At 55.0% G+C, this 23304-nt stretch overlaps 1 protein-coding gene across 1 annotated transcript; it reads right to left on the reverse strand.

Moving 5' to 3' along the window:
• Positions 1-2252: 2252 nt before the first annotated feature.
• On the reverse strand, positions 2253-22420 carry LOC134419142 (T-cell leukemia homeobox protein 2-like). Its single transcript, XM_063158104.1, has 7 exons — positions 22413-22420; positions 20174-20393; positions 19063-19144; positions 6548-6762; positions 3961-3982; positions 3220-3428; positions 2253-2411 (listed from the first exon to the last, which is right to left on the reverse strand). The coding sequence occupies exons 1-7, from the start codon at positions 22418-22420 to the stop codon at positions 2253-2255; spliced, it is 915 nt and encodes a 304-aa protein (XP_063014174.1).
• Between the last annotated feature and the right edge of the window lie 884 nt (positions 22421-23304).

Here is a 23304-nt window from a genome sequence, read left to right on the forward strand (position 1 = left end):
TGTCCCTGTTCCCTGGAGCAGAGCCCAACCCCCCTGGCTGTGCCCTCCTGGCAGGAGCTGTGCAGAGCCACAAGGGCCCCCTGAGCCTCCTTTGCTCCAGGCTGAGCCCCTGCCCAGCTCCCTCAGGGATTGTGCAGCCCCTTTCCAGCTCCCTCAGGGATTGTGCAGCCCCTTCCCAGCTCTGTTCCCTTCCCTGGCCATGCTGCTCAGACTGGCAGAGCAGGACCTACAGAAAAGGCTTGGTCACATCCACCTGCAGACACAAATTCTTGTTCTCCAGGAGCCTGAGCACCCCATACTCACCAGGCATGACTGCTCTTCCTGAAAATGTAGTTTCCGGCCCCGAGACAGTCACTCCCTTCATCTGCTTTGATATGGGGTCATCAATCAATTGAAAAGAAGATCTTTCATATTTATTTTGTCCAAAATAGTTTATTAAGGATAAAAACCTCAAACTCTTTTGAGAAAGATGAAAATATATTTGGTTTGATTATTTTTTGTGTGGGTTGTTTGTTTTTTTGTTTTTTTTTTTTTTTTGTTTTTTTTTTTGTGTGTGTTTTAGTTTTTTTTTTTGGTACTAATTTCAATTGAAAATTTAAGTGAGTACTTGGAAATTTTTCCTTTTTTTTGTTTTTTACACTCATTCCATCTCTTTTTAAAATTAACTTGATTTTTATCAAGAGACAAAGCAAATAAATAAGTGACACATATTAAGGCAAAAAAAAAAAAGGTATTTCTATAAATAACAATGTAAGAGTAAAGTGATATACAGTGTTCTAGGTCAGAAAGAGACAGAATAAATTATCCTGAGCTGATGGGCCGTGGTCACTGCCATAGGAAGGCAAGGTGACAGCCTGAGTCCTTAGTCGTGGCCCCCCAAAGCCCTCCCTACCCCCAAAAATCCAGCTGTTAACCTCATCAGGCTGCTCCAGATGTGCTCAGAGAGCTCCAGGTGCTGTGTCCCAGGGCACCTGCAGGGATAATGAGGAGAGAACAGAGCAGCTGCCTGTGTCTGGGCCACAGTGGCACATCTGGCTGCGGGGCAGGGGGTGTCTGCTGCAGCTGCTGAGTGTTGGGGCTGGGTTTTACTGCAGCCTCCAGCCCTGCACCTCGGCCAGCCCTGGGGCCAGCAGCACACACACAGACACACACACACACACACACACCCTGGGCAAGGACAGCAGGGCCAGGGGACACACACTGCTGCGGCTGGATCCATGGAAAAGGCACAGGTACAGCAAGGCACTGACACTGACAGAGGAGGCACTTCTGCTCCAGGGCAGGGGCAGACCCTGCTCCTTGCAGCCAGGAGTCTGAGCCTGGCAGCAAAGGGCATCCCTGTTTGGGGTATTGTGGTTGTGAGTGATCTGAACATCAAACATGGGAGTCAAGCTGAGAGAAGGAAGTGATCAGGGAGATTCTCCTTCTTCCTCCTTGGAGCACACAGCCACACAGGACATGAGTGTCCCTGGTTTGAAATGCCCTTGTGCTCAGGGGCATCAGAGACAGCATCCCATTGCCTGCCCAGCATCACAGACTTTGATTGTCACCCCGACATCAAAGTCACCCTCTGATTGTCACCCCAGCACCAGAGACACTCTGATTGTCACCCCAGTACCAGAGACATTCTGATTGTCACCCCAACATCAAAGTTACCCTCTGATTGTCACTCCAGCAGCAGAGATACTGATTGTCACCCCAGCACCAGAGACATTCTGATTGTCAACCCAACGTCACAGTTACCCTCTGATTGTCACTCCAGCACCAGAGACATTCTGATTGTCACCCCAACATCAAAGTTACCCTGTGATTGTCACTCCAGCAACAGAGACACTCTGATTGTCACCCCAACATCAAAGTTACCCTCTGATTGTCACTCCAGCAGCAGAGACACTCTGTCACCCCCACACCAGAGAAACCAGCAGATTGTCACCCCACCATCAGAATCACCCTCTGATTGTCACCCCAGCACCAGAGACACCCCGATTGTCACCCCAGGCTCTCTGCTGGAAACTGTTTGTGTGTCCTGGTGCTCCATGAGCTAACAGGAGGTCACCTGCCATCGAGTGATGATGAAGCCCCAGGAATTACAGCACCTGGCTACCGAACAGCAGCCAAAGAAATTCGGGGGGTTCCTTCCAGCCAGCTGCAGTTTAGTCCTGTGGCTCCAGCTCTCATATCAGCCTCATTTGGACCAAAGCAGCCCAGACATGTCCCCAGGCACCAAAAAGCAGCCCAGTCTCGTGGGCTGTTCAAAGCTCCACGTCCACGGGGTCCTCCTCGTGCTCCTTGCTGTCAGTGGAGTCGGCGCTCGCAGGCTGGATCACCCCGAACTGAGACAGCTTTGCTGCCTTCTGCTCCATGCTCTGCTTCCTCCACTTGATCCTCCGGTTCTGGAACCACACTTTGACCTGGATGGGAATGGCACAGCAGCTTAACCCAAGGGCTCCAGGAACCCTTTTCCAATCCTTGTGCTTCTGAGGCGGGTATCCCCAAAAAGTGGAGTTCCTTAAATGGGGACGTGCATTATTCCCTCAGGAAATGGTGAGTGAGGACAGGAGGAGGTGAAACTACAGAGGGCAGAGCAGTGATAGGAAAGGATCAGGGGACTACAGCTGCACTGAGAAGGCTCTGGCCAGGGAAGTGAAGGAGGCAGCTCCCTAAGGAGCCCCTGAACCCATCCCCAGGACTGCAGCTGCCAAGATGAGACCCCCAATAATTATCTATTGTCCCCCCAGAACTGGCCTTGTTTTGCTCTCCCTTCTCCCCAGCTGAATTTAGAGCCCACTGTGGAAGATCCCCTGGCTCCTTCTTTCCACACTAAACAAGCAGCTTACTGTGGGAGGAGCAGGAACTCACAGGGCAGAGCAGGGAAATAATTATATCCAGTGTCATACAAGGACACTTGAAACAGTCTCCAGAGGATCATGACAATGCAGACACAGCAACCAACCCAGCTTAAACTCTAAAGCACAGCAAGGTTGAGCTCCTGAATGCTTTTTGTTCCACTTCATGGATTCAGAAATCTTATCCAGGAACCATCCAAACTCCAGGCACATCTCTCCAATGTCACCTGGCAGCAGGGTGTCCCACAGGTCACTTTGCACCAGGTCCTCCTCCCAGCACACTTCCCAGTGGGAAGATCAGCACAGAGCAGTGGGACCATCAGCACAGAGCACCCCAGGATCAGTCCCAGAGCTCAGCTCCCCCGTCCCTTACCTGGGTCTCTGTGAGATGCAGAGTTGCAGCCAGGTCCACCCTCTCCGTGCCCACCATGTACTGCTGCTTGAGGAACTCCTGCTCCAGCCTCTCCAGCTGCTCTGGTTTGAACACCGTGCGCACTCTCTTCATCTTGCAGGGCCCCCCTGACCTCCAAGGCCCAGCAGGACCCAGCGGGGTGGTCCCCACACAGTGAGACAATTCCAGACCTGCAAGAAAGCAGCGAAAATTTAAGGGGTCTGCACTAAAGAAGCTGGGAGAAAGTAGCACCGAACCCAGCAGGGATGTCCCTGCCCTGTCCCTACCCAGATAATCTCATCCAGGCTCCTTTTCCCATGAAAAGCTGGAGTAGAAGAACTTTTGAGGGCCTGTTCTGTGGTTTTACCCTCAGGGTACACCAAGGACAGTCCTGGACATGCAGCCAGACCCGGAGAAATCAGCACTCAGTGAGGTGGGCAGGACTTGACCTTTGCCTGCACAGCACCTTCGTAACAGGACAATAAATTGCATACAGAGCTGCAGAACACAAAAATCCCACCTCTGTCTCAAAAACCCCCAAAACAAAATGTTCAAAGTTTTGGGGAGTTGACCCCAGACTGGCCCCTGATTTTCCCCTTCCTGTGGCACACGGACTCAGCGTCCAGGATCCAGCTTTCATGCAGGACCACATCCTGCACCTCTGCTCCCCACAAAGTTCCCAGGGGTGCTGATGATTCAGCAGGACTAACAAGTGTATCTGACCTGTCTGGTCTCCAGCTGTGGCCTGAGGATAGCCGTAATTAGCATAAATTAACATACAATCCAACACCAGCACTGCCACTGGCACCTGACTGAGAGCAGGTCTCGCCTTCCCCAGCCCCTCATTCTCCCTGCTCCAGCTGATGTCTCTGCTCACTGCAGGGCAGGTCCTTGAAAATCCCTTCCCAGCCCAGCCACCGTGACTCCAGGCCCAGGTGATTGCACTGCAGAGCTCCCTGCACAGCCTGGAGGGTTTAGGAGCCATAGGAGCCACGAAAAGCCAGCACTGATGGCACCACGGTTTCTCCAGCACCAGATTCACTTTAACACAACCCACGAATTACAGCCAGTGGGATTTTCCCTGTGGAAAGCACCGAACAGCACTGGCAGGATCGGACCAATAATGGTCCCCATCTCTGCTGTTCCTAAATATTGTGGCAAGCCAGGTTTCTCTAGGTTTTATGGAAATACTGCACATAATGATCCCCATTCACACCTGCTACTTATCTCTCCTTTAATGACTGATCTTGTCACGTTCTCCAGGCACAAATCTGCACCTTGACCTACTTATTTTCATTAATTGGGTGCAAGTTCTGCGTGTGTTTAAGGATTTGTGGGACGGAGACCTGACAGCTTAACAGCCGTAATTGCACTTTAAACTATTTTCATCATTAAAATCTTTTCACCCATCACTTTTTGTTTCTATTTTAACACTGGAATAATAGCAAGTGTAATTTCCAACATGGAACGCTGAGTGGAAATCTCTCTGCAAATTGTTTAACTGTTGTTTTCATACCTGGAAGATTGATATAATACAAAGATTAACACAATTCTGCAGATGCTGTCTCGTGAAAGAAATAATATATTCAATAGTTGTGCTAAGTACTTAATAAAAGATCAGCAAATGCTTTTGGTGCCTAAATATTGTAGCATCAGGATCAAATCTGGATTTCTTTGTATACAGGGAAACCTGGCTGCAGGTTTTGCCTGGACAACAGCAAGATCACTCTCTCACTGCTAAAAAGAAATACTTCAAGAAAAATACTCTGAATAGAGATACTTTGTTAAAATCACTTGGTCGTTGTCCTTATAAAGTTCCAGTGAAAATAGATCCTGACAGATCAGGCAGTATCATCCATCACCACGGTGCAAATTTTACCCACAGATCAACAACAAACATTTTCCTGAGATAATTTTCCTGAGATAATTCTGCACTAAAAACATGCAGTTTTGAGGACCAAGTGCTGCAAAACACTTGGCAGTTTCACTTCTGTGAGTGAAAAATTGCAGGGAAAGCAAAATTAGAGAGAGATGATAGCAAATTTGGGAGAAGAGGGACCCACACAGCAGAAGAGGTGAAGAAATTAATTTTGGGAGCGAGGCTTTGGGAAATTACAGCAGGTTTTTTGATTAAAACTCTGGCAGTGAAGTGCCTTCCTGCTATATGAAAGGAGAAATAAGTGCCAGCGTGTGTAAAGTCACCCGTAAAATCTCATGGAATCACAGACTGCTTTGGGTTGGAAAGCTCCTTAAAGATCATCCAGTTCCCCCTCCAACACCTTCCACTAGCCCAGGCACTGCAATCCTGATTTTAACTCTGCCCTTTACTATTAAACCTATTCCAAGTTTCTGGCTCCATCTCAAATGCAAAATGAGTTTGGATATTCTGCACCCGGTTCTAGACTGGGGACTGAATCGGGGATTAGTAAAATCCTGCAGCATCTTCAGGAATCAACCACAGGCTCTTTCTTTGCCAAACTGTTCAGAGACATCAGGTGTGTTAGAAACTGCCTCGCAAAATAAATAAACAAAAACCCCTACATAAACCGGTAATTTTTGGTCTCGCTATATCGATCCTACAGAGGGGAAAAAAGTCCAAGGAGAGTTTTCCCTCTGCCTCGTCCCTGTCCCTGTCCCGCAGCCGCAGCCCAGCGCTTCAGCTCGGGGCCTCTCCAGAGGCTGCAGGAATGAAACCACAGCGGCAGCGAGGATCGAAGTGCTTTGAGGTGACTCCGACCCCGTTATTTCCCCGCTCGGGTGCCAGCCCAGCGCCCGGCATTCCTGTGCCTCACCCCGTCCCTGTGCACGGCATCCCCGTCCGGCATTCCTATCCCTCATCCCGTCCCTGTGAACGGCATCCCCGCCCGGCATTCCTATCCCTCATCCTGTCCCTGTGCACGGCATCCCCGCTCCGCACCCCGGCCCCGCATCCCGTCCAGCTGCGCGGCATCCCCGCCCGGCGCTCCTGTCCCGCATCCCGTCCCGGTGTGCGGCATCCCCGCCTGCTGCTCCTGTCCCTCATCCCGTCCTGGTGTGCGGCATCCCCGCCCGGCGCTCCTGTCCCTCATCCCGTCCCGGTGTGCGGCATCCCCGCCTGCTGCTCTGGTCCCGCATCCCGTCCCGGTGTGCGGCATCCCCGCTCCGCGCCCCGGCCCCGCTCCCGCCCAAGACCCCACTCACCTGCACCGGGCCAGGGCCAGGGCCAGCCCCACGCTGCGGGCAGCGGTCCCAGCCCCGCTGCCGCCACCGGGCCCGGTCCGGCTGCGGGTCCCGCCGGGGGCCAGCGCGGGGCGGGCGGCGCGGGGCTCACGGGGGCGGCGGGGCCGCGGCGCGGCGGCTCCCGGGCCAGCAGCGCTTCGATGTGGAACGGGGTCTTGGAGGGCGGCGGCCCGGGCCGGGGGCACGCCGGGCTCTGCAGCATGGCCGGGACGGTGCGGCCGCCGCCGTCCCGGCCGCTTATATGGAGGGCGGGGGCCGGGGACAGCCGTGCTCCTATGCAAAGCGGCGGCGGGGGGGCGGCGGGGGCTGCACACACCCCGCTGGCCGCCAGCAACACCACCCTTGCTTCCCTACCAATATCCCACCGACACCCCTGCTTCCTTATCGACACCCCTGCTTCCCCACCGACACCCCACAGACACCCCTGCTTCTTTACTAACACCCCTGCTTCCTCACCGACACCCCTATCGACACCTCTGCTTCCCTCCCAATACCCCACTGACCCCCAATACCCACACAGACACCTCTTCCTCCCCACCGATGCTCCCATGGAAACCCTCCTTACGCTCAAGCTCCTTCATGGACACCCCTCCTTCCACACCAGCACCTCCATGGAGAACCCTGCTTCCACAGTGACAGCCCCACGGATCCTCTGTTCCCATGGACAGCCCCACAGTCACCCCACATTCCATGAGCACTCCCACAGACACTGCTCCTTTTGCCCTGGCACCCCATGGACACCCTTCTTTCTGAGCTGTCACCTGCCCTGCATTTTCCCCTACAGTGACCTGTGCTCTTTGCCCATGGATCACCACACTGGCAGTCCCTCCTTCCCCAAGGATGCCCTATGGATAATGGTTCCTTCCTCATGGACCCCAAACCAACACCTGTTCCTTCCTCAGACATCCAGAACAGCGCCTAAACCCCTTCCTGATGGACACCTCTCACCAGCACCAATCCCTTCCCCACAGACACCCACAGGGACACAAACAATCCTTCAGTCCTATTCCCAAACAATCCCTCAGTCCCATTCCCAAACTCCCCCTGAGATCCCCAGGCCTCACAGGAGCCTTCTCAGGGCACAGCCTATGGACCCCAGGCTGTGCCAGCACATCACATTGTGCCCCTGTGCCAAGGGAATGTGTCTGTACCTGCCCAGGTGTGCCACAGTGAGTGGGAATATCTGGGATACAGAACAAGCACCTCAGGAGCTCACACAGGATCCGAGGTGACCATGCCCTGGGAATGGGACTGGTGCCATCCCTGTGGGACACCCTTGGAACTGGGCACAGCCACATGGCTGATGGGGAGCTGTGGATGGCACAGACACCTCTCCCAGGTGGGATTCCTGCTCAAATCCCACCAAATTCTCACTGGAAATTCACTCTGGTGTGTACAAACACAGAGGAATCCCGGAGTCTCCAGGTTAATAAACACAGAGCAAAAATCCCCTGTGGTTTAATAACCTGGCATTAGCCATCCCTGCATGCACAGGCTCACAGGCCATATCCAGTAAATCCTGCCTTAAACAGGCATTCATGCCATTTTAAGTTTCTTTTCCCTGCACAATGCATAGAAATAATTACAAACATCTCTGTATTTTTGAGCATTTCAAAGCAGATGGGAATACACAGGCAGGATTATCCTGCTCATGAGGAAGCACCCTGGTGATGGCTACAAGATCCTCAGGGAGGAGGATGCCCACAGGAGACAAAAGAGTCCCTGAAGTTTGCCTTTAAAACAAGTTGGTTTTTTTCCTGCCTTTTAGCATCCTGTCTTTCCCAGCAGCTTCCAAATAAGTGAATAAATACAGCTGCTGCTTTATTGCTCCTTATCCAAACAGGCAGCTCTGATCCTGCTGCGGTGGAGCCACGGCCTTAATTGGAATCACACGTTCAAAGCTGGGTGAGTGCTGAAGCCTCTCCCAAAAAAAGTCACCTTGGGAAAATAAAACATCCTCAGAGATTCACAGCTCCTGGCTTTGCTGGCACAGAGGATGTGTGAGACTGAACATGGGTGTCATTAGATGAGGTTTGGGGTTATTAAAAGGTTATTAAATCAGTTCATGATTTTTGCTCTTTTTAAGTCCTGACTGGTGCTGTGATTCCCAGGGAAAGCAATGTCAGAGCTGCTGCAGTTATCAAAGGATCTTTGTTGGAGCTGGGATGGGCGAGCTGCAGGCAGGGCAGGGACACTGATGGATCCCCCTGGCAGGATGGGAGGACAGACGGATAGACAGGGAGCTGCTGGGATGGACAGGGAGACTCTGAAAAGGACAGGGAGCTGCTGGGATGGACAGGGAGCTGCAGCAGGGATGGACAGGGAGCCACAGAGATGGACAGAGAGCTGCTGGGATGGACAGGGAGCTGCTGGGATGGACAGGGAACCACAGGGATGGACAGGGAGCTGCAGGGGTGGACGGGGAGACTCTGGAATGGACAGGGGGCTGCTGAGATGGACAGGGAGCTGCTGGGATGGACAGGGAACCACAGGGATGGACAGGGAGACTCTGGAATGGACAGGGAGCTGCTGGGATGGATGGGGAACCACAGGGATTGACAGGGAGCTGCTGGGATGGACAGGGAGACTCTGGAATGGACAGGGAGATGCTGGGATGGACAGGGAGCTGCTGGGATGGACAGGGAGACTCTGGAATGGACAGGGAGCTGCTGGGATGGACGAGGAGCTGCAGCAGGGATGGACAGGGAGCCACTGGGATGAACCGAGGGATGCCCCAGCAGCCAAAGCCCAGCTGACTTTTCCCTTCCCTCCTCGTGCTCACCCACAGCCGGTGCCTAATGACGTGTCCTGTTTCCCATTAGTGCTGTGTGCTCAGCTAATGCATTTTGGTGGGAAAGCTGGAAATTTTCACCCGCTGGTAATGACTTGGGAAATGTAGCACCCAGAAGCCAGGCAGGGCGGGGGGCTCTGGCCAGGACCCCCCACCTCCCCTGCCCACACCTGCTCCAAGCACCAGCCCCAGACCCTCCAGAGAGGGGACATGAAAGTGTGGGATCTGATCCTCTTTGGTTTTCTGGTGGTGGTTATTTTATTTATTTTATTCTATTCACTTTATTCTATTCATTATATTTTATTCCTGTTTTGTTTTTCAAGAGTGTAGAAAATAAAAGGGGAAGGGAGGGGGAATCTCTTAGGGGGAGTTTCTTAGAGAAGGGGTAAAAAAAATCCCAACAACAAAACAACAACCCAAAAAGCCCCCCAAAAAAGCCCCCAGCCCTTTGTAAACATCCCCCCTGAGCAAAGGGAAGGAGGTGAAAAGCATTTCCTGATAACTCCATTAAAGAATGAGGCTGCATTAACATTCCAAGTCCCTCGACAAGAGATGAAAGTGGGGAACTCAGTTCAGCCTCTCCTGCTCCAGATGTTATTATGGGCTCCCTGAAAGGTTTTTTTATTTCTTTTTTTGCAAAGAGACAAAGATGTTGCCTACTTCAAACGGGGCTAATTGATGCTAATGACTATCAGATAGAGGGGGGGGCCCTTTTTCCCCCTGCCAAGGGGAAAGAGAGAGCGCATTTTACAATCCCCCCATAGAAAACGCCCCACTCTTCAATCCAGGTTGGTGCTTTAGGGATTTTTGTTCCTCCCTGGCTGCTGCTTTCTCTCCTCCTCCTCCTCCTCATCCCCCCCCTCCCCGCTTCATCTTTTCTGTCCCCCTTCTTCTGGGCACCCCGCAGCTCTCACTTGTTTGCCCATGAGAAATTTCACACCTCGCCTCTCGGTGAGGAGAGCCCGGCTCCATTTCCATCCCTCTCCCAGCCCCAAACCCATCCCAGCGGGGCGAGAGGGGCGGCGGAAATTTCCCCAACCGCGCAGCAAGCACACGCGAAAACGTGACGGGGATTTGGTGCATCTGTAATCCCAGGCGTGAGTGCTCCTGAGTGCTCCTGCGTGCTCCTGCCAGCGGGACACAGCGCCGGGAGGGAGCGATCCATCCATCGGGAGCACCCCTGCGGGCAGGGGAGGATGGATCCCAGGCTCCCTGTGCTCCTGGAGTCAGAGGAGGATGGATCCCAGTGCTCCTGCAATCAGGAAAGGATGGATCCCAGGTTCCCTGTGCTCCTGCACGCAGGGGAGGATGGGTCCCAGGTTCCTGGTGCTCCTGGAGTCAGAGGAGGATGGATCCCAGTGCTCCTGCAGTCAGGGAGAGAGGATGAATGCCAGGTTCTTGGTGGTCCTGCAGTCAGGGGAGGATGGATCCCATTTTCCTTGTGCTCCTGCAACCAGGGGAGGATGGATCCCAGGCTCCCTGCAGTCAGGGGAAAGAGGATGGATCCCAGGATCCCTGCAATGAGGGAGAGGATGGATCCCATGTTCCTGGTGCCCCTGCAGTCAGGGAAAGATGGATTCCAGGTTCCCTGCAGTCAGGGGAGGATGGATCCCAGGCCCCCAGTGCTACTGCAATTAGGAGAGGATGGATCCCAGGATCCTGCAGTCAGGGAGGATGGATTCCAGGTTCCTGGTGTCCCTGCAATCAGGGGAGGAGGGATCCCAGCCCTCCTGCAATCAGGAGAGGATGAATCCCTTGTTCCTGGTGGCCCTGCAGTCAGGGGAGGATGGATCCCAGGCTCCCTGCAATGAGGGAGAAGATGGATCCCATGTTCCTGATGCCCCTGCAGTCAGGGAAAGATGGATTCCAGGTTCCCTGCAGTCAGGGGAGGATGGATCCCAGACTGCCCATGCTGCTGAGCCAGGAGGGTGCTCCTGCTCATTGGAATAAATGGCCCGGCACTGCCAACCTGACGAGGCTGAAATCCTGAGCTCGTGTCTTTTAATGAAAATTGCCTTAAAAATGGGATTCTGAGCACCTGGTTTTGCCCTTACATCAGATTTTTGCAAAGCTTTCTCCTGTGCTAATCCAAAGTGCCAGTAAATGATAATCCATGAAGGAGCAATGGGAAATTAGGAATGTTCTCAGCCCCATGGCTCCTTGAGCTGGTGCATTGCCCCTGTCCAAACCAGATCCCACTGAGTCCTCTAGGAGAGGGGAATGGGGATCCCTCTCTGCAGTGGGAAGAGGAGCATCAGTTCTCTTCGAGGAGGAGAATGGATGTGTTCCTATTCCTCCATCATAACGCCTAAAAAGATAAATTCCTCTGGCTCACAGCAACAGCTGTGGGTGCTCTGTGCATTGGGAGCATCTGGAAGTGGGTGCCAAGGAGCCCCCCTGCCTCAGCTCTGTCACCCTCAGGCAGGCCCTGGGGAACTGCAGACCACAGTGCTGGGGCTGACTGCTCCTGGTGAATCCTGTCTCTCCCTTTGCAGGAGGATCCAAGTCTCCTTCTGGATCCTCAGCACCTCACAGGGTCCCCCCAGCAGCCCCAGACTGGGTGAGGACAGGAGCAAGGGGAGCCTGGGTTCCAGGTGACAAGGGCAAGGTCACCCCTCAAAGACCCTGCCAGAGCCAGGTGTCAGTGGAGCATGGGATGGACAGGATAATTTGGGGACATGCCAGCGTCATAGGACAGTTTGGGGACATGCCAGTGCCATAGGTCATCCCAAACGCTGGCCTGGAGAGGAGTCCCTGCCAGTTCTCTCCATCCTTGTCACCTCATTTTGTCTTCTGCCTGTCAAACCCCCCAAGCTGACCCAACATGTCCCAGGCCAGGCTGGATGGGGTTTGGGACAGCCTGGGACAGTGGCACGTGTCCCTGCCGTGGCAGGGGTGGATGGAGATGGTCCCCAAGGTCCCTCCAGCCCCAGCCATTCCGTGATTTCCATGCAATGGAAGCTTCCCTGCAGTCCCCAGGGCCCTGGGTATGTGCTGGGGGAGGCAGAGGACAGCAGCCCCCAGCCCAGACAGCCAATACACACCCGGGCCGCCCCTCAGACACCGCTGCCCGGCCTCATTGTCAGGTTAATTTGGGATAATGGCCTGCAAAGCACCTCAGCCCCATCCAGCCTCATTAGCACTTGATAATATCGAGCATCCTGAGGAATTAGGGCTTTTCCCCCTCCTCCTCCCCAGCCGGGGCTGATTCATCACCCGGGCACCCGGGCATGTCCAGGCAGCCCCCGCAGCCAGGCGGGGCAGGATCGGATTCTGCCTTTCCTGGGGACAAACCCCCGATCCCGGCGGGCTCCTCCCTGCGGGTCGCGCTCCTCCGTGCACATCTGGCCCCATAACTCAGCCAGATGTGCAGTGAGGGAGCGGGACGTGCTGCACCCCCGCCCTCTCCCGGCGGCTCCCCGGGGTCCCTCCCAGCACCGCGTGAGTTGTGCTCGGGCTGGATGAACTTTAAAAATCTCTTCCAAGGCTGGAATTCCGTGATTCCATGGGGTTCATCCAGCTGACAGCAAAGCCTGGGAGAACCCCCAAAAATCAATTAACACTCAAAACGCTCCGTGCTCCTCCCGTCACGCACAGCCCCGGAGCCCCTGCTCACAGGGGCTGCAATTCCAGGTGTCGAGAGCATCCCAAACCTGCGCATTTCAAATTAATTGGGAATTATCAAGCAACTAAGCATTGAGGCAGCGCTGGGCCGGGCCTGAGTGCGCCATCAGCCCGCTGCTCCCTTCAATTATCTTTTTTTTCCCACATTGTTCTCCCCTAATGAGGAGACTAATGACCAAAGGATGGTTCATAAGTGGTTCCCAGACTCTCCTTGCCCAGGGCAAACACCGTCCACAATAGGATCACAAATTGTAGGGAGAAGCCCCGGCTGATCACATCAGAAACGGTGCAGGGATTTATCTCTCGGCCTTAACAATAACAGTATGTTCTTAATCGCCACTCCAAAGGGACAACTGGCGGGGGATCTGCCCGGCCTCATCATTAAAAGCTGGCAGCATCTTTGCTAGCGCTGCCCCTTTGTTCATCTTGCATTATTCCAATGCTCCGGCCCCGTTAATTCCTCTCCATCTTATTAAATCAATAGAGATGGGGCGGGGGGGGGAGGACGGGGCCGATCCCGGCTCGGATCCGGCTCTGCTCCCCGCGGGGTGCGGGGTCACCCCCGGCCCGGCCCCGGGGCTCTGCTCACCCCGCTCCTGCCGCGGGGAAACTGAGGCACGGCGGCTGCACAGCCGAAACCAGCCCCAGCACGAGGCTTTAGCAGGGTTGGGAAGCTAAATCTGCCCTGCTAGTCCCACACCTTCGTCAGGATCCCCGTGTTCATCCCGCAGCATCAGCGCTCGCCTATTTAACGATTTAATCGGTTTTTACAATAAAATCAAACAAATTTTATGCAAAGATAGCGCCAAAGTCACCCAAATTCATTCCAGAGCAGAGAGCAGCAGACATCACTTGATTGAACTATTTGTTCAGTTTTTACAATAAAATCCCACCAGGCAGGGGGTTCTGGTGCCAGGTTCCCCCCAGGAAATCCCGGTTTATCCATGCTGGGATGGCAGTGCCACAGGGAAATGGATTTTGGTTTTTGGGGTTTTTTTTGGTTTTTTTTTTTTTTTGTTTTTTTTGTTTTTTTTTTTTTTTTTCTTTTTTTTTTTTTTTTTTTTTTGCGACAAAACGTTTGCAAAGAGGGAGATGGTGAAATTTCCTTTAATTTTTTTTTTTTTTAATTTCTTTTCTCTTTTTCATAACAGCTCATTTCACCAGAACTGGTCTAAAGCCAGGATTTTTAAACTCTAAGGTTTTGGTCACTGCAATGCTCAGTCCATAAAGGGGAATGAATCCTCAGTTTACCAGTTCCTCTTCTGCATCTCCAGGCAGGTCACTCCAATTCATCCTTATTTTCATGTATCCAGGAATCCAGGAGAGTTTAATTTAAAATGTGATGCCTTTGCTCCCTGTGCAAGGCGGCTTGGGGTGAATTCATCCCAGCCAGTCTGGAAAATAGGGGCTGCAGTGGGATTTCCTCCCACTGCTCATGATGTCTCTTTTACATTCCCACTGGAGCCGGGCAGAGCCGCCCCGCAGCCTCGGGAAACTCATTTGATGTTTCACTCGGGAATTAGCGGGGAGGGGGAGGCAGGGGAAATGCTCCCTGACCATTTAACAAGATTACACGAGGGGATGGGGCCCGCAGCACGCACGGCCGCCCCGGCCCGGCTCGGGCTTTGCTTGAACCCCCCGGTGCCCCCCGGCACCCGGGCCCGGCTCGGGACGTGCTAATCCCATCGAGAGACCCCTCCAAAGGGGAACGGCGCTCCCAGCCCGGGCAAGGCGCCTGCAGAGCAGCCGGGGCACAGCACGGGGGTCCCGTCCTGCAAACACCGACCGTGCACAGGGGGAACCACCCCGGCAGGAACGGGGGCATCCCGAGAGCCTGAGGCTCGGCTCCGCCTGGTTATCCTCTCTGCGATCTCTCCAGCCCGGACCCATCCCGTTTAGCCAGGCCGTTTGCACCTCCTCAGCAGCGCCCTGCATTCATCCCAATCATCCTCCTGTCCGTCCGTCCCACTGCTGTCCCTCGGGGAAACCTCGGGAAACGCCTTTCCCTGATCCATCACCCATCCCTGCCTGCCCCACTGCAGTCCCTCGGGGAAAAATCTCTCCCTGATCCATCACCCATCCCTGCCTGCCCCACTGTGCTCCCTCGGGAAACGCCTCTCCCTGGTCAGCCTCACTCACCCCTCTGACCGTGTTCACAGGGGTCCCAGGATGAGGGAAGAGGTGAGGATCTGACTCCGTGTTTCAGAAGGCTGATTTATTGTTTTATCATATATATTATATTAAAACTATACTAAAAGAATAGAAGAAAAGGTTTCATCAGAAGGTTAGCTAAGAATAGAATGGGAAAGAATGAATAACAAAGGTTTGTGGCTCGGCTCTCTGTCCGAGCCATCTGGGCTGTGATTGACCATTAATTAGAAACAACCACATGAGACCAATCACAGATGCACCTGTTGCATTCCACAGCAGCAGATAACCATTGTTTACATTTTGTTCCTGAGGCCTCCCAGCTTCTCAGGAGGAAAAATCCTAAGGAAAAATCCCACTGCAATCCCTCGGAAAACTCAACTCCTCTCCCAGATCCATCACCCATCCCTGCCTGCCCCACTGTGCTCCCGCTTATCACCGAGAGGAGATTTGCCGGGAAGGGCTCAGCGCTGCATCTTCGGCAGATAACCCTTATCCCCTTAATAAAGCTGCTTAATTCTCACTTGCTTTTAATTATCTGTCGCTGAAAGCCACCTCGGGTTTTGCAGACAGGTGAAAAAGCAGCGTCTTTCTGAGAGCCATGGATGGGGAAAGGGCTGGCAGGGTATTTGGGATGTGGGGGCCATTTGGACACACAGCTCTTTTTCTTTCTTTATTCTAACTCTTTTATACACAGATTTCTGGGGGATGAGAGGACCAAGGCTGTGCCCCAAGTGGATCGATGCAGCCCGAGACCTTCCCAAGCATCTCTCTCTCTTATTTTCCACAGTGCCAAATCAGTGCCCAGACTTGATCCCAATCCTGGTGCCCCAGTAGAGCTGCCAGGAGCTGGGCTGAGCTGCAGACAGCAGGATTGGAGAGGAAGGAAAGTGCATTCCTACCCCCTGCCCAGCCTGGCAGGGCTCAGCAGGACAGAAAATGGCCAGGATGAATCCAGCTTTTCTGCGGGCCTGTGAGAGTCTGTCCAAATATTCCCTCATCTGCCTCACGATCGTCATTTGGGGACCACTGAAGAGAAGACCTTCCCCATCTGAAAATCTGTTCCTCCCCCCTCACAATTTCCAATAGAGTTATCATAATAAAAACCTCTGAGTTAGATAGGGACTTTGAGATCTCCCCGATGTAACAGGCGGATCCTCAACTGGACTGGACCAAAGGACTTCGTCTCTACGTTTGGTAGCTATATCCCGCTCTTTCTCTCTCTCTCTTTTCTCTCTCTTTCTCTTTTTCTCTCCATTAATCTCTATCACATTTTGCTGTGATCATTCAATAAAGGTGCATTTGTTTTATCACTGCAAACACCCCCGTGCCGTGTCGGTTGCTTTTGCACCCTGAGATCAATCCACGAACCATCACGAACCCCGTTCGTAAGGACGGATCGTGGCAAGGCCATCAAATCCATCCCATAACGGGGGCAGACCTGGGGCCTGGCTCTCCTCGTGCCCTGCTTTGTCCCTCACAGTCCCTTCCCCACCCCAAGGAACCTGAGAACAGGACAGGTCACTCGCTGAAGAGGCAGACGAGGGACGGCATTCCCTGTGACTCAGCTGTCCCGAGGGGACAGAGCCCTCCCGAGCCCTCAGGGGTTATCACCCCCCATGACAAAACCCTCCCGCTCCACTCCCGAGGTGCCAGAGGAATGTGATTTAATCCGTCTCATACACAAGTACATTTTAAGCACCCGACCAAGCCCAGCGGTTTTAATTAAATCACTCCCGGCTCGGGCATTCCCCGCAGCGGGGGCCGAGCCGGGCAGAGCCTGCGGGAGCATCCCCGGAGCGGGGTCGGGTTCCCCGCTGCTGCCGGGAGGAGCCGGGTCCAGCCCCGCCAGCTCCCGGGGATTAACGGGGTCCCGAGAACAACGAGAGCGCCGCAATCGGCTCAGCCCCCGGCCGGGCGGGATTGAAGCGGCCCCGAGAGCCCTCTTGTCTCGGGCCGATTGTAATGAACCGCCGGCATGCCAGATTAGCGCCTTAAACCCGGCCCAGCCCGCGCTCCCGGCACACATGGCAGGACATCAGCACAGTTTGGGCTCTTTGAGATGTGCCGGCTAATCCCTGCCAGGGCCGGGACAAAGGGCAGCTTCCGTCACTGCGTCCCCTCTCCTTGTGCTGTCCCTCTGTCCTTGTGCTGTCCCCTCTCCTTGTGCTGTCCCTCTGTCCTGGCACTGTCCCCCTCTCCTTGCACTGTCCCTCTGTCCTTGCGCTGTCCCCTTTTTGCATTGTCCCCCTTTCCCTGTATCACCCCCCTTGCACTGCCCCTTCTTATATTGTCCCCTTCTCCTGCAGCATCCCCATTTCCAGGCGTCATTCCCCCTTCCCCTGCAGCATCTCCTTCTCCTGATATTGTCCTCAGCTCCCTGCACCACCCCCTTTTCCCTGCACCACCCCCTTTTCCCTGCACCATCCCCTTTTCTCCCCTGTCGGAACTCAGCACATCCCTCTGGGTGTCCAGAGTTGCCGGGACCCCTGCCAGGGGGCTCAGAGACCCTGGCACACAGCCCAGAGCACCTGTGGGTTTGATTATGACACCTGGAGCAAATTGTCAGCTTTGTATGAAAACCTGAAAGCCACAGAAGTTTAGGTAAAGTAATAGTAAAATTATCACTAGGTGAAAAAGTAGATTTTGGGGTTTTTAGAATAGGGCTTGTGGGGACAAGATGGAGGCACTTGGGCATGTCCAGCCTTTCTTCTTCTCTACCTCCATTTTCTGCAGTGATGTTGGCACTTTGGGATTGGTTTAGAGTAGAAGCTCACTGTCTAACATAGGTGACAGGTATTGGAAAGTAATTGTAAACATGTTATATGTAGTTTGCAGTATAAAGAGATAACACCACCCCGGGGTCAGGCAGAATGCCTGAAATTGTCCTGCTGGACAGATCTCAGCAGGGCAGGAGAAAAATTTTTATAGATAAGATACAATAAACAACCTTGAGACCAAAAACTGAAGAGTTCTGACTCATTCTTGGAGCATGCCTGCCGAAACAGAGACTGTTCATGTATCTCGGGGCTGCAATAAACTGCAGCCTCCCGAGACTCCCCCACATCATCCCCTCTCCCCACATCCTCCCCCTTCTCCTTGCACTGATCCCTTCTCTCTGCACCATCCCCTGGACTGCCCCCCCTGTCCTTGCCCCACATTTCACGCCTGCCCAAACAAATCCTGCACCTGAGGCTCTTTCTCCCCAAGCTCCAAACCCAGACAGGGACAAAGCTGAGCTCCAGGACTGGCACTGCCATCTGAGCACCCCATGTCCCACTGCTGCTCTCCTCTGGGACACCCCAGGTGCTCCCTTGCTTTGCACCCTTCAAGGAGCTGCCCAGCCTCCCATGGATCCCACCTTGGGATCATCCCCTGCTCAGTGTGCACCCCAAAACTGCTGCATTTGAAACCTCCACCTGTGCCTAAGCAGAGCCAAGCAACGAGAATCAAAGCCTGGCTAATCCTTGCCCAGATGAGATGTCACCCCTGGAGCCCAGGTCACAGAGCTCCCTCCAGCTCTGTCTCCAGGTGCATTTCCCTGCTGCCCTGGCTCTGAGTCCTGGAGAGGAAGGCAGCACTGGCATTTATGAGCTGTGGGCAGAGCAGGGTGTTGTGGTGAACAGATCCTGTCCAGGATCCAGGGGCTCTGTGAAGCTCCTGAGCTGGGAGATTTCCAAGCTCCCGACACCTCTGGGATGAGCTGAGGCTGCAGTGGCTCCCACTCCCCCAGGAAGAAGCCCTGCAGGATGGGGGCTATTCCTGCCCAAGAGTTGCATAAATAATTTATTTCACCCCCAAACCCCAGGGGTGCCCCATATATCCTGTATATATATTGGATATTTCCAGCTATGGTACATCGATAACACACCACAAAGGGTCTGTGGTGGCTCAGCAGCTCTTTGTCACAGTCTGTGCAGGGGCTGTCCCTGAGCCTGGGGACAAGGATGTGTCCTCCTGGCTGTCCCCTGGCTCTGCTGGGCAGTCCTTGTCCTCCTCGAGGTGGCTCTGTGGGTCTGGGCTTCTCTGTGGGGTGCCCAAACCCGTTTTGGCCACTTTGGCTTGTTGCTGTTCCAGGCTCTGTTTCCTCCACTTGATCCTGCGGTTTTGGAACGAGACTTTCACCTGGGATCACAGAATCATGGAATTACTGAGAGTGGAAAGGTCACTGAGTCCAGCCATGAACCCAGCCCCACCACCTTCCCCCCTGACCTGTGTCCCCAAGTGCCACCCGAGTGTGTTTGAGCACAGAATCATGGAATTACTGAGTGTGGAAAGGTCAGAGTCCAGCCATGAACCCAGCCCCACCACCTTCCCCCTGACCCGTGTTCCCAAGTGCCACCCTGGTGTGTTTAAGCACTTCCAAGGATGGAGATTCCAGAATTCCCCCTTGGGAAAGGGCCGAGCTCGGCTCTCCAGCCTGGCTGCTCCACGGCCCCCTGGGCTCAGGCAGTGTCCATCTGTCCCCACCAAGATGGAAAACTGCTCCCTGCATCCCAGGAGCTGCACCTGCCTGAGCTGGAGCCCAGCCTGAAGAGGGACACAAGTTCCTGGCTCTGGGACAGCCGTGCCGTGCCTCAGTTTCCCCACCTGCCATCAACCACCCTTTTAACTGGAACTGTGCAATCAGCACCCTGGGGCTCTGTGCCAGGCTGAGAGACACGTCCCAGCTCCCTGGGGACACGTCCCAGCTCCCCAAGGGACACATCCCAATGTCCCAGTTCCCCAAGGGACATGTCCCAGTGTCCCAGCTCCCTGGGGACACATCCCAGCTCCTTTAGGGACACACCCCAGCTCTCTGAGGGACACATCCCAGCTCCTTTAGGGACATGTCCCAGTGTCCCAGTTCCGTGAGGGACACATCCCAGCTCTCTGAGGGACATATCCCAGCTCCTTTAGAGACATGTCCCATCTCCTCAAGGGACACATCCCAGCTCCTTTAGGGACACATCCCAATGTCCCGGTTCCCCAAGGGACATGTCCCAGTGTCCCAGCTCCCTGGGGACACATCTCAGCTCCTCTAGGGACACATCCCAGCTCCCTGAGGGACAGGTCACACATCCCAGCTCTCTGAGGGACACATCCCAGCTCCCTGAGCGACACATCCCAGTGTCCCAGCTCCGTGGGGACACATCCTGGAGCTGCTGGTGGCACAGGAGGACAGGAGGCGGATCGAGGCAGGGGGCTCCCCTGCTCCTGGCTGAACTGCAGGTTCCAGGCCAGCAGGCAGCGCTCCTGCCCCACCAGGTACTGCTGCCAGCTGAACTCCTGCTCCAGCTGTGCCAGCTGTGCCAGCTGTGCCAGCTGCTCACTGCTGAAGGTGGTCCGGGTGAACTGCTGCTCCAGCTGTGCCAGCTGTGCTAGCTGCTCGCTGCTGAAGGTGGTCCGGGCTCACTTGGCTTTGCCAGGCTTGGCTTTGAGCAGGGGAGAGAAGCACTCAGAGATCAGGAAGCCTGGAGTGACACAGAGCGGGTGGAGAGGAGCTCTTGGAGGGGTCCCCTCTGGTGTGTCCTGGGTCCTTCTTTCCTGCAGAGGCAGAAGGAATCTTCCCATTGGAGGTGTCCCCTTTAAAGAGATTTTTTCCAAGAGGGCCCCTGTAGCCATGATATTTTCTGAAAAATCCTTTCCTTCGGATTTTTCCTCCTGACAAGCTGAGAGGCCTCAGGAACAGAATGTAAACAATGGTTATCTGCTGCTGTGGGATGCAACAGGTGCATCTGTGATTGGTCTCATGTGGATGTTTCTAATTAATGGCCAATCACAGTCAACTGGCTCGGACTCTCTGTCCGAGACACAAACCTTTTTCATCATTCTTTCCTAACCCTAGCTAGCTTCCTGATGAAATCCTTTCTTCTTTTAGTATAGTTTTAATATAATATATATGATAAAACAATAAATTAGCCTTCTGAAACATGGAGTCAGATCCTCGTCTCTTCCCTCATCCTCAGACCCCTGTGATCACTGTCACAGGCCCCACATTTCCTGAGGATCTCCTGGGAGAGGTGGACACAGGTCCCTCATGGAGAAACATCCCTGTGAGGGAATTTCCCATGTGGAGGTGGAAGGAGCTCCCTTATACTTGTCCCTTTTGGGGGTATCCCAGTAGAGATGGGAATGGGTTCTCCTGGAAGAGATCCCTCTCCTTGGAGAGGTGAAAGGGGATCCCCATTGCAGAGGGCCCCACAGGAGAGGTGGGTTCAGGCCCCGTTTGGAGCCATTCCCTGGGAGAGGTGGGCAGGACCCTCCTGGGAGAACTCCCCTGAGAGGGGTCCCTGAGGGGCAGGCAAGGGTCTCCCCTTGGGGATGGAAGGGGGTCCCCATTTGGGGGTATCCCTGCTGGAGAGGGGGCTGGGGATCCCTCTGGAAGAGATCCCTGTGAATGATGGGATCCCCTGTTCAGAGAGGGGGCCAAAGGTCTCCCTTGGAGTGCTGGAAGGGAGTCCCCATTTGGGGGTGAAGGTCCCCATTTGGGGGTGTCCCCTAGGGAGGAAGGTCCCCATTTGGGGGTGTCCCTGGGGAGGAAGGTCCCCATTGCAGGATGTCCCCTGGGGAAGAAGGTCCCCCATTGTGGGTGAGGAGGAAGGTCCCCATTGTGGGGTGTCCCCCTGGGGAGGAAGGTGTCTATTGTGGGGTGTTCCTGGGGAGGAAGGTCCCCATTGTGGGGTGTCCCCTGGGGAGGAAGGTCCCTGTTTGGGGGTGTCCCCCTGGGGAGGAAGGTCCCCATTTGGGGGTGCCCCTGGGGAGGAAGGTCCCCGTTTGAGGGTGCCCCTTGGGGAGGAAGGTCTCCATTGTGGGTGGGGAGGAAGGTCCCTGTTTGGGAGTGTCCCCCTGGGGAGGAAGGTCCCCATCATGGGGTGTCCCCATGGGAGGAAGGTCCCCATTGGGGGTCTCCCTAAGGAGGAAGGTCCCCATTTTGGGGTGTCCCCTGGGGAGGAAGGTCCCTGTTTGGGGGTGTCCCCCTGGGGAGGAAGGTCCCCGTTTGGGGGTGTCCCTAAGGAGGAAGGTCCCCATTTTGGGGTGTCCCCTGGGGAGGAAGGTCCCCGTTTGGGGGTGCCCCTGGGGAGGAAGGTCCCCGTTTGAGGGTGTCCCCTGGGGAGGAAGGTCCCCGTTTGGGGGTGCCCCTGGCAGAGGAGGATGCAGGTCCCCGTGGGGAGAGGGGGTGTCCCCTGTGGGGGCAGGGAGGGGTCCCCATGGAGGGGTATCCCCAGGAGAGGTGCTCCTTGTCCCTGTGCCCGCCCGGATGTCCCCTGCCCTGCCCGCTGCTCCCACACGGTGTCCCCTCCAGCCCCCAGCCCTCAGCAGGGGTGTCCCGCTGCAGTGTCCCCTGATCTCCATGGCAATGTCACCCCGTGTCCCCCTGCCCTCGGCTGGGTGTCCCCCCGTGTCACCTTACCCCGCCATGTCCCCTGTCCCCATTTGAGATGCTGTCCCATGTCCCCCTACGCTTGACTGAGTGTCCCCCATGTTCTCCTGTCCCCCATTTGGATGTCCCCCCATGTGCCCCGTCCCTGGGGCAGAGACCCCTCATGTCCTCCCACAGGGTGACACTGGCTCTGAATTACTCAGTGGGACCACACAGGAGCTCAGTGTCACCCCAAGGCCACCAAATTCCCGGGGCAGGCACTTGGGGACCCCCTTGGCCCCCTGAGCTCTGCACCCCCCTCCCCACAGGTGAATTTTGGGGCTCAGCACAGCCCGGGCCAGCGAGGGATGTGCCGGGGCTCTCCCTGCAGCCCCAGCTCGGCTGATGGGATTCAGATGGTCATTAGGGGCTGAGATTCCTAAAACCCCCGCAGCTCGTCCTAATGAGCTGGGAAAAGTCACACCTGGGCCGGCCACGGCCTCCCCGGGGCCCGGGGCTTTGTCGGGGAGGAAACGGGGCAGGGGGAGCGGCCCGGGGCCACATCTGCACCGCAGCAGCCCCTGCAGCCCCCGGGCCGGCCCTCCCCAGGGCCAAACCCCGACTGGTCTGGGCTGGGAACAGCCCTGAACTGGGAACAGCCCTGAACTGGGAACAGCCCTGAACTGGGAACAAACCCCGAACTGGGAACAGCCCTGAACTGGGAACAGCCCTGAACTGGGAACAAACCCCGAACTGGGAACAGCCCTGAACTGGGAACAAACCCCGAAATGGGAACAAACCCCGAAATGGGAACAAACCCTGAATTGGGAACAGCCCTGAACTGGGAACAGCCCTGAACTGGGAACAGCCCTGAACTGGGAACAAACCCCGAACTGGGAACAGCCCTGAACTGGGAACAAACCCCAAACTGGGAACAGCCCTG

Source organism: Melospiza melodia, chromosome 5 (genome assembly GCF_035770615.1).
Source record: "Melospiza melodia melodia isolate bMelMel2 chromosome 5, bMelMel2.pri, whole genome shotgun sequence".
In the NCBI taxonomy this organism is placed as follows: Eukaryota; Metazoa; Chordata; class Aves; order Passeriformes; family Passerellidae; genus Melospiza; species Melospiza melodia.